Genomic DNA, 11,625 nt, shown 5'->3' with positions numbered 1-11,625 from the left:
AGCTCCCAAGCTTTTAGAAGAATTCCATAGCAAATATGTGCCTAATTGGCTGAAAAATTAGGTCTTTAGATGCCAGTGACAGAATTTCCTCCCTGCCTTCGTGGTTCCCTGTGGCAGAGCACTTTCAAGTTGCAATAACTGCTTTTCTTTTCCTCACAGGTAGCTCACTGCTGGTCTACAACACTCCATCCCACACAGAACCCTCCTCACGTCTTGCCACCAAAGAAGGTCAGTGTTTTGTTTTTCAATGTCCTGCCTCCCTGTGCTCTCATGATGGCTTTGCTTGGGTTAAAACTAGACTTTTTTTTTATAATAACCCTGGTGTGACAGTGGCCTGCTCTGCTCTGCCTGCACAGTGTTTCAATAGAATAATTAAATAAATAGAATAAGCGGTTGTTTTCAGCCCAGTCCGGGGTGACAATCCCATCTCTGCAGCTCCAGTCCTGCTCCTCTTTCTTATTTTTAAAGACCAGCTGGATTCTCAGTCATGCTAAAGTTCTGAGAGTTGGTGTGATGGGTGTGATCAGAGAATCCCAGAATGGTTTGAGTTGGAAGGGACCTCAGGGATCATCTCATTCCAACCCGCTGCCACGTGCAGGGACACACGTGGTGATACCCAACCCTTGTCTACATAAGACAGCAAGTCCCAGTTGAATTGATAAAGGCCAAAGAGGGTGAAGAAAGAGCCAAAATCACTGTGTAGGACTGGGAGCCTTGGGCTTGGTCTGCCTTTGCCTTTGTGCAGCTGCAGGAACGTTGGGCTTGTTCCCTGCACTGTGTTCAGCCCCTCATTTGAAGAGTTTCTGGGCCAAGTGTGCAGTGCTCTGTCTGCCAGGTGAGATGTCCCACCCTGACCCAGCCTCCTCCTGTGCCCAGATAGTCTCCTCACCTCGTATATAAACACCCTCATGGGCGTTTGTACACACATGTATTTATAGACACATTTATCTTTATATATTTGCGTATAAATCTTATATAAATAAATATTTATATCTTTTATATCAACACACACATGATTTTCAAGAAAATTTCGCTTCATGGCCGAGTCTCAAGTTTGCATTTCGAAGAACAGTGGGGAAAGGCAGAAGTTCTTTTATTTAAGCAGCTGGAGGGACAAAAGCTCCCATTTCCCTGAAAGGCTGCAGCAAACAGCTCCCACATTTACCAAGCTCCTGCGTGGAGTGTCTGGCTGCCTCTTTGACTCGCTGCCCTCCCAGCCAGCCCCTCCTTCCCCTCGCATTTCATCTCCAACATCTGCATGCGACATCAGGGCTGGAACTCCTTTTGTGCAGCCTGTAAATATCCACTTGAGCTGTGTGCTCTCTCTGCTGAGACAGGCACTGGCTGATGAAACCTGGGACACTACAGAGACAAAGCCCTTCAGGCTCTGCTGGGACTGCCTTGCCACTGACAGTCTATTTAGAATTGATAAGAGCTGGGCCTGCTCCTGGGTGAATAAAGCACACACGTGCTCCTCCACAATTCCCCCTCTACACACAACCCCCCCCAAACCCTCTGCTCTGTTTGTCTCAGGCCAGGTGGTTGCTAAAAATAAAGAGAAAAAAAAAAAACCCACAGGGTTTTTTTTTGTTTGTTTGGGTTTTTATCATTATTTTTATTATTATTTTATTAAAGAGAAATGCTCTGTATAAAAATTGCACTTCTCTGAATTTCTTAAACCTTTTATCTCTGTGACTTGAGCCGCTCAGGCTGAAAGAAATTCGAGGGGAGAAGTGTTCCTCCCCCTCCACTTTTACTGGCCTCCAGCGTGTCCCTTTAGTGCTGCCGACAGAGGTTGGGGCTGATTTCTGTCAGCCTGGTGTTCTGAACCTCACATGGTACTTTCATCATGTGGCAATAAAGGACCGAGCACACCCACGGGGCAGCCAAATAAAAATTAAGAGCTGCACAGAAATGTTGAAATCCCATCCATTCCTTTCCCATTTCTTCCTTTCCTCCTTGTTCCTTCAATGCTGAATCTGCTGTGGGATCAGCTGACCCACTTTCACCCACTGATCCATGCCCCAAGTGTTATTGGTGAGATAAGATGTCAGGATAAGAGGCAGGAGGACGTGACAGGCTGGCAGAGCAGGAACTGGGGGAGCAGAATGAAGTGTCTCATCCAATATCCCAGAAGAAACTCATAATGAACTTAAAACTGGGCTTGTAATTCCTCAGCCTTGGTCTAGTCCATCAGGCAACAAGATTTTCCTTGCTTCCTTTTAAGGCTTTTCAATGGGCCCACATCAGGAGGATGCTGTTATTTTTGGAAAAGATAAAAATTTCAGGTTAAAAATCATGATTTTTTAGAAGTTAACCTCTCAAAAGATTACACATTTCTCTTTACGTCCACGCATCTTGAATCTACTAATCCTGTAAATACTTCTCCTCCCTATGCCTGTGAATAAAACTAGGCGATTTTTTTTCTAATCACCTTCCCCTGAGGATCCAAAAGCAGGAGGACGTGACGAAACAGCACAAGAAACGTTAAGAGAGAGGGAAAAAAAAAAAAAAAACACAAACGTTTTCTTCACTCCTCCTCCTGTAATTTTTCTGAGCTCACATCAGTGATGCCAGCAACGTGCCTGCAGACTGCAGGGAGAGCCCCACGCTCTGTGCATGCACTGCCACTGCTCTGCACACACATCCAAAGGACAATCTACAGGGCTAAACCCAGGCTGCAGCTGCAGCACAGACAGATGCAGATGTTCCAGACGCAGCACATGGCTCCCAAATTGTTCCAGACAGAGCAGGGTAGCAGGATGGTGCCCCCAGGAGCCCCTGGCCCGTGTCCCCAGGGCTGGCTCTGCACACAGAACTGCCTTGGCTGGTTGCAGCTGCAGACTTGACTCCCTTTTTCCCCTTCTATTTTCTGCCCTCTCACTTCTCCTCTGCAGCGCCAGGACCTGCAGCGCTGCTTTGGGGGAGCTGAACTGCCTCCAGAAACTGCTTCCAGAAACTGCTTCCATAACCTTCCCCTGCTAGGACACGAGGCAGCTGAGCTTTGCTCTCAGATCAGACAGGTACAGCCCTCCTGGTGCTCAAAGGGCTCTTGTTGCCTGAGCTTCCTCTCCTCTCAGCCTCATAAACACTCCAAAAGGATGGTATTTAGCGTCATGGGGACAAATTGTCTTCAGCTGCCTGGGAGAGATAAATTGCCCCAATGAAAATTACCAGGGTTTTTTTGGCCAGAGAGTGGTTTTCTGGGAAATGTGGAAAGATTTGGGTCCCCCTCCCAGCTCCCCAGCGGAGAGAGGGGCTGTTTCATTTTCCATGCCTGTTTGGAGCAATGACTGACCTACTGTAGGTACTGCAGACACGGGGCAGGAATCTGAGCCCACGTTATCTGTGAGTCCAGGGAGGCTTTGGATTGCTCTCCTGCAGGATGGTGTCGTTTCAGCAGGTCCCCATAGGGAGATGGAAAGTATATTCACACACAGCAACATTCAGAGGCCGCAGGGCTGTGTCCTAGGTGGCTCTGAGCACTCTGGCCTCCCTCCAGCACATTTTGGAGGTCTGTGCTTGCTTTTGAGAGCGTTGGGCTCTGCATAATTCCCGTGTTTAATGTCTCAGTGTCTCAAACCCAGGCAGGGCAGAGCCCTCTGCAGCAAGGTAGGATCGTGGAGTGTTGATGTGTCAAGTTCCTGGTGTCCAAACAAGCCTGTGGGAGTGCCTGGTGGGAAGGGGGGGAGTGGGTAGGGATGGGGACTCCAAACCTCCCTAGGCAGCCCCTGCCAATGTTTAACAACCCTTTCAGTGTTGAAATTCCTCCTGATGTCCAACCTGAACCTCCCCTGGCACAGCTTGAGGCTGTTTCCTCTGGTCCTGTCCCTTGTTCCCTGGGAGTAGAGCCCGACCCCCTTTGCCCCCTACTCCTGTCAGGGAGTGCAGAGAGTGAGAAAGTCCCCCCTGAGCCTCCTGGAGCTGGCTGAGATCAGTGGTAAACCAGCATTAGCCCAAAGTCTCATAAATCCAACCCAAATTCAAGCAGAGCACGGGAAAAATGGATGTGCCACCTGCATTTTCAAAGAGGGAAGAAACCTCTCTGTGAATCCATGAATCTGGATGGAGGGGATGAATTTTAAAGGTTTAAGTCTGCGACCATCCCATGTTTATGTTGGGATTTTAGAGGTGGTTGTGTGAACAATAAGGAGGGTTGGGTGTAATGTGTGTTTGCTTGTATGATTTGTTGTGTTGTTGGCAAATTTAAGAAAATAGATCAACCAGTGAGCCCTGGAATTCACCCAGAGTGGGTTCCTGTGGGTTTAGTACCCATTTAATTGTGAGCCCCTAAGGAAGAGTTTCCTGCTGTTGGAGCATCAATGAAATCCCTCTCACCCCAATTCTCTGGTACCTCACAAAACACGAGTCTGTGCAGCTGCCTTTTGTACCATCAGGGCTGCAAACTCCCTCCTCTTTCCCCACAGCTTCCTTCAGACTGGCAGGAACTCTTCAAAACTCCTGAAATTCGGTGACAATTTGGGGTGACAAGTTCAAAAGTGGGGGGGGGGCTGGAGAGAGGGGGGCAGAGAGCTCAGGCAGGGTGGTTGAACGAGCACAGTTCCCACAGGAAAACACCCTCAAATTCCTGCGTAAAATTCCTCTCCTTGGAGAGGCTGTTTTTCAGGTCTGAAAACGTTGTCATGTGAAAAATACTGACCAGTTTCAGTAAACTCTCCTTTGAGTGTGTCAGTGCAGCCCCTTCTCACAGCAAAGGTTCTAAACCCTCCGGCTTCAGCGGTGTCAGAGAAAAAGCAGTCGCAGTCCGTGCCCTCCCGATTGTCTGGACTTGCTAAAACGTTTCTCGATGATATTTGTGTGCCTGGTGATGAAATATCCCATTTTTAGCTCCGCAGCAGAAAAAAAGGGGGGGGGGGGGTGGTTTTGTTAGTGCTTCTTTTATTTCCACTGTGTGGCCAGAGCAGGGATTTATGATTCCAGGAGAGACAGTAGCAGGCGCGCTCGGATTTTTTTCTTTTTATACTTTTTTTTTTTTTTTTTTAATTGTTTTCCTTTGAAATTCCAGAGTTAGTGTTTTGTCTGCTTTCTCCCTGACCCTCTTCGGAGGCAGGCGTGTGTTTTTTCACCAGAAAAACTGGAAACAAAGAATCGTTGTCTTTAAGCTGTAGCAGGCAGGAAACCCAACTCACAAGGGATCACCCCGAGCCAGCGCTGTCCCAGAGTAGACTCCAGTTCTCTGAATTCAACCTGACAGCTTGTCTGGAGCACTTTCTAAGTAACCATTATCCTTCCTTTTCTCCCAGCAAAAGAGCTATTATTTTTTCGGCCTGGGGTGCACTGCAAGCAGTGTTTTTGCACATGTTTTTAGGGGGAGAGGGGGGGGTCACACATTTGCTGGGGTTCAGCCTCTGCGGCAAAAGCTCTTTGGAAGCACCTTGGCTGTTTCCCTGAGACAAGGGTAAATTTGTTTCCTGATAAAATTTGCTCCCTCCTAATGAGTTCAATGGGCAAATGCTGTAAAAATGCAGTTTCTGTGCATGTGTCTCTTCCCTTTTCCCTCATGTGTGCTGCCTCTGGCTTTTTGCTCCGTGAAGATGAGGGCTTCTTTTTTTTTTTTTTTTTTTTTTTAACTTCTGCATTTGTGCATTTTTCAACAAGGGCAAACTCTTGAGCACGTTAATGGTGTGGTTTTACCCTGAGCGCTGGTGGGGGGAAAACATCCCTGGTGCTGTTGGTACATTTCTACACGCTCGTGGATGATCCTGTAGGTGCCCAGGGGATGCTCATCCTTCAGGACCTGTGTGCCTGTGCCATTGCTCAGCCTGGCACACGTGGCTGTGGCTGCAGCCCTGAGCAGCACAGTAACATGGATCTTGGCTGGGAAGCATCTGCTTTTCCAAGCTGGCTCTGGGAGGGATTCTTAGGACACATCCTTCAGCCTTTGTGCACTGAGCGTTGGGATTTCTGCTGCTGATATTAAAAAAAGCAACAACAAGAGGGAAAAAAAAAAAAAAACAACACCCTCATTGCTTCCTCCTTTTCTTCATAATGTGTCTTTGTGAGCGTTGCAGGGGCAGCTCAGCCTGGATCAGGAAGTTGCAGCTCTGCAGAGCTCGGGGATGTTTTTCCAGCCACAGGCACAACTGGGGGCTGTCGCCTCTGGCTCAAAGCAAACAGGGAGTGACTGCAGGGTTTGGAGTGGGGGAGCAGAGCTCCAGGCTGGGAGCTGTGCTGTGTGAGGGCTCCTTCGTGTGCCTGCCCCCCCAGGTCTGATGGCAGAGGGGTCACCCAGCTCAGAAGGGCCTGCCCTGAGCCTGCCCTGCCTGTGCCAGCTGAGTGAGCCCCTTTGGGAATCACAGACCACAGAATCACACCATGGGTTGGTTTGGAGGGGACCTTAAAGCTCAGCTCATTCCAACCTTCTGCCACGGGCAGAGACACCTTCCACTAGCCCAGGTTGATCCAAGCCCCGTCCAACCTGGCCTTGGACACTTCCAGGGACAGGAATCCTGAATCCCAGTTCTTTTCATACACTGTGTTAAGCTCCAGATCCTGTCTGATGCTGGAAATAAGTGGACTTCTGCCACAGGACTTAATCCATCACTGGATTTCAAACAGGAGTTAAATCAGAAATGTTTGATTGCTCTGCTCTGTATTTCCATAAGGACAGCAATTCATAACTGGGCTCTCAGCTACTTTCAGACATTCCCAAGTTAAATCTGTTCTTCATATCCATGCTCTGCAGCAGATGTCTTATGTAAATCCAGTTCTCTCTCTTGGATTGAGTTGACTTCAGGTCAAACCCCAGTGCTGTTCCAAGCCTGGACTGTTAACCAGGTTAATAACAACAGAGAGACCAGAGAATCACACAATCCTTCAGGTTGGAAAAGACCTCTGAGATCACTGAGTCCAACTGTTAATCCACACAGGTGTAAAAGATGCAAAAGATGTCTAGATAATATTTTTTCAACCATGAAATAATCAAATAGCATGATAATATGGAAGAGAAGTTATTTTGAAATTAGTCTGGGCTCAGTGAGTTCTTTACTCTTAGTGGAGAGACTTAGAATTACTTAATTACAATCCCTGTCCTGGTGATTCTTCAGCTCAAGGAGCAGGATAATGTGCCTTGGAGGAGAAATGAATGAGTTTGGTGCTTGAAGGCACTGGAAAGTCTCATGAGAACAGTCACAGTAACACTGGATGACAAACAGCATGGCATGGCACACATGCTGATGGTTTTAATTAGCAGAAATAGTAAATTGAGGAGCAGAAAAGCAGAACAAATGATGCTGTGAGATTTTAAGGCCTCACAGTTGGACACACACATCACTTGTGCCTGGGCTAAAGGTGATGGGAAGTTGGGAGACTTGCACGAACCACCTCGTGTGGCCACTGGGAAAGGCCGGAGGACTCCTCACACCCTGCTCTGCTCCAAGCCTGGTCCCACCATCCCTCCCCAACCCACAGACAGCTGACAACCCAGAGCCTTCACAGAACAGCTGGATCTCCACAGGCTGCTGGCACTGTGGGTTTTCCCTGTGTGGGTGGAGCAGTTCCAACGTGCCCACGGAGAGCCACGCAGGGACCTTACGGGCTCCCCAGCTTCTGTGTCTGCTGCCATCACCTCAAACAAGCCATCTAATATTTCTAGGAGGAGCTGAAGGTGTTTTTGGCTTCCTTGCCCCCCTCCACAAAGCCACAGCCTGGGTTCCTCCCCTCCAGCTGGCTCTAAACACAACCCCACTCCTCCAGTGGGATCTGCAGGAGGCAAAGCGAGGAGTGTGAGGGCTGGACACGCAGCACTGGGCACACCTTGCTGACACATTTAGAGCAGCTAATTTAAATTCCAGCCACCAAGCCAGGATCCTTTCTGAAGCAGAAGGACTCCTTGCAAAAAACCAGCCTGTGTCCTGCCTGCATGGGGAATCCCAGGGCTCAGAAATGCAGGAGGAGCTGTTCCAGAATAACCTGCCTGCTTTGGGTTGGCAGCACAGGCACTGTGTTTCCAGGCAGGACTTGGCCTTACCAGGTTTTGCTGAAGCAAGGAGAAGGGGAAGAAGGCTGTGAATTTGAAGCAGGCTGTGAGATCCACAGGATTCTCCATGCTCCTCGTTCAGGGAGAAGATTTGTGAGCTCCTACGCCCTCCTTTCCTTCTCTCCCTAAAAAGTAATTGCCCAGATGACCCCTTCAATTAATCCTAAGTCTGGATCCCCCAGGATACCTGGTTATTCCACGACTTAGGACAACCACTTTCCATGCTTCATTTCCCATATATCTCTGGAACTACCAGCTCCAGCAGGCAGAGATTTGTGGGCTCTACTGCTCAGCACCTGCTCTGCTGGGGAATCCAGATCCTCCCAAGTTTCCTGCACGTGTGTTTCTCCAGACATCTCCAAAACCTGACTGCAGGAAAACCCTGATGTTCAGACCAGTCACTCTGGACACTGACAGTGAACCCCAGGATTTCCCAAAGCAGCCAGTGCCTGCCTGGGAAAGAGCTGCCACTGCTGCCAGTGATGCCATGAACGTGCCATGGTGTTCCTTCCCAGCCTTGCTTGCCAGGATGGACAACATTCTAAATAAGATTCCCCTATGGTGCCCCTGAAGAATTTAGTCCATAAATGACCCAGCCCCGCTGTATCCATCCTAGAACAAAAAGGCCTGAAAAATGAGGATATTCCCAGCCCAAGGAAAGCCTTATCAGGGCTGGTAGCACAAAATAGTGCCTGAATGTGGTTTGACTGAAAGAGCTCCTCTGGAGAGAGCAGGATGAAGGGGCTGTCAGCACTTCCCAGCAGCTCAGGAAGCACAAGGACTGTGAGCTTATTGTTCAGCTGAAATCTCCCCTCTGTCCCAGGCTCCCAGATTTATAAAGCACCGGGGATTGCTTTTAATTTTTCAGAACTTTTTAAAGCTTATCAAGAGAGGGTTTGCTCCCTAATACATCATATCTGAAGCACAGCCTTCCCTCATGCCTTGCTCATGGGACTGCATTCAGGCTGAAAGGACTGGAGGGGATTTGGGATTGTGGGGTGGAACCCACTGGGGGATTTTAAGCCTGGTTTCCTAAGGAAGGGAGTCTCTGTGTCTGCCCATTTGCCCCCAGCAGTACCTGAGTCTATCAGTCTGTTTAGATTAAATCTGCCCCCACCAAACAATCCAACAAGAGGGAATTGCAGAGCTCTGGGCGATGGAACTCATCTCCTGAGCTTTGCAGGGCCCCCTGCCTGATGCCCAGGCTTGGCCTTGCTGATTTTGCCATGTTTTAAGCCTTTTCTCAGCCTTCTGCAGAGCCTGGCAGGCTGTCTCGCCACTGTTCCTTCTGATTCGCACCTCATCCCAGAGGAATCACTAGACTTTGACAGGGGAGTTGCTCAGCAGAAGATGAAAACTTCCAAACGGCACAGAAAGGCAGAAGCTGAGGGAGATTTGGGGTGAGAACGCAGAGACCAAGGCTAGAAAGGGTCCAGAGATCAGTGCTGCAGTCTGTTCCACACAGCCTGACTTCTGGGAAAGTCAGCTCATCTGGAAAAGGCAGCCAAAGCCCGAGGAAAGGGTCTTTATGCATGCAAATAAATAAAATTATATTTAAGCTCCCTCCCAGGCGCGCCGTGAGTGCAAATGTTTGCAAAGCTGCGAGATCCTCAGTTGAAAGGTGCTGTGAAAGTGCAAAGCATTATTAATATCCTTTACCTTGCCCATAATAGAGTCTGCATTCATGCTGGGGAACCGCTGGACATAAACCAGACAGCTGCACAGTGACATTTCTTGAAAGCATCTATGATTTATTTTCTGCTCTTTAATTCCATTTTGTATTGAACACACATTTGTCACTGGACTGTTGTTCCACGGGGCCTTTTAAGTCTAAACCAGACATGGGGGACCTGATCCTTTGCTGATATAAATTTGCCCCCAACTCCACCGTTGCTATTTGCTGATTTACACCAGGAGAGAACCTCAGCCCAAGCCTTTTAATTGAATTTCCATCACATGGCAAGTTTTGGTGTAAAATCCAAGTGGTTTTTTGCTGACAGATAAGGCTCCCTGTCACTGTCTGGCTGGAGTTCTGTAGGATCTCTTCGAGCCACCGGGCGTCAGGTCCTGGGAATGCTCTGTTTTTGCAGGAACCCGAATCTCTGGATGCGTTCCCTGGCTCTGCCTTTTCCATTTTGCTTTGAACACGTTCAGCTTTTCAGAGTCTGGGCCTGGAAGCTGGGAGGGCTGGGGTGGTTCTTTCACGTTGCACAGATTCTTGTGAAACAAAAATAGCTTAGTGGATTTGGACTATTATTTTTGAGAGGGAGAGAAAGAGTTGGGAATTTGCAGTAGCTGAGCGCACACGTTGCTTCAACAGCAGTGTCTGTGTTGCTGATTATTGTATTTAATCCTTCTCACCAGGGCAAAGTCGTGCTCAGAGCTCAGTCTCATCCTACAACACAATATATTCCCACACTCTCCTCCATAATCTGTATTATACAAGGAGGACTAAGGCAAAGGAACTCATCTCAGTCCACCTGGGCTGAGTCATATTCACACTTCCAAGCTGACATTTTACATCCAAAAACTCCAGGCTACAAGGAAACCCATTCAGAGAGGTTTGGAACGACAATTTGGACCGGGCTTAGCCAAACTTGAACCGAGCCTTGATCCTGCCCAGCCCTAGGGATCCAATCAGCATATCTGTAACAGTGTCACTATTTATGGGCTAAAAATCCTCTTTCTGGGACACTGTGAGCAAAGCAGGCTCCTCCTCTGGGACAAGGTTTCTCCCCCTGGAGGAGGAGGAGGATCATCTCTCCAGATGATGCTATTTATTTACTCAAAACACACCAATGACTGAATCAACCCACCCCTTTGTGGGAGTCGATTCACTTGAGTCTGTGACCTGACCCCTAAAAAATCAGAGAAAATGGAACATTTTCAATGAGTTCTGCAACTTTTCACAAAGAAACTTTTCTCCTGTTTTGAAAAGGACTTTTTCTGTTGGAAAATGAATTTCCACCTTGCTTTTTCCCAGGATCCCCATGTGACACTTCTATTACCATTCCATTAGGGCTGAATTAACCAAAATGTACATTAGCATCTAAACCAGCGGAAATTTCGGAAGGTTTTGCCTTTCTCAGTGCAGAACTCATGGCTTCTCCAAATATTTCCCAAAGCATCTCTCTAATAGTTCTAGTTGCAATCCTTCAGAAGGATATCCCGGGGGACAAATGAAAGTCAGAGCCTGGCTGCAGGGAGGACATGGGAAAAGGCTTCAGCCTGCTCTCCTGATTTCAGTCCCTGATAGAGCTCTGGCTCACTGGGATGGAGTCAGGAGGCTTTTCCAGCCAGAAAAATGCCACCAGGGCAAGCAGTGCCTTGTTTACAGCAGGGACAAGCTGAGGGCTGAGCTTGGGATAAAGTTCCTGGAAGCACCAGGCTGCAAACCAGTGCCCAACCCTGCTGAGCTTTGTCTGGCCACGGGAGAGGGGACAGGGATCTCTTCTGGGGACAGGGATCTCTCATGGGACAGGAATCCCCTCTGGGACAGCGTGGCTGGGGCTGTCCCCTCCCTCCTCCCGGGCCGTCCCATCCCACTCTTTGTCCCCGGCTGAAACCGTAGCGGTTTGTTTTTCAGTCTGATCTATTTGCAGTGGGGTTTGTGGTTTCTGAAAAAT

At 48.6% G+C, this 11,625-nt stretch overlaps 1 protein-coding gene across 3 annotated transcripts in view; it reads left to right on the top strand.

Moving 5' to 3' along the window:
• The window catches only part of FLI1 (Fli-1 proto-oncogene, ETS transcription factor), a 95,001-nt gene that overhangs the window by 76,369 nt on the left and 7,007 nt on the right, over positions 1-11,625 (top strand). For all 3 annotated transcript variants that reach the window (XM_027903265.1, XM_027903264.1, XM_027903266.1), the window contains one exon: positions 160-228. In XM_027903265.1, the coding sequence (XP_027759066.1) occupies positions 160-228 (69 nt within the window). The remainder of the gene's footprint in view (positions 1-159; positions 229-11,625) is intronic.

Source organism: Empidonax traillii, unplaced genomic scaffold (genome assembly GCF_003031625.1).
Source record: "Empidonax traillii isolate 1590-97213 ecotype Southwest subspecies unplaced genomic scaffold, ASM303162v1 scaffold954:size226960, whole genome shotgun sequence".
Lineage (NCBI taxonomy): Eukaryota > Metazoa > Chordata > Aves > Passeriformes > Tyrannidae > Empidonax > Empidonax traillii.
This window is presented reverse-complemented; position numbering and strand designations above follow the sequence as displayed.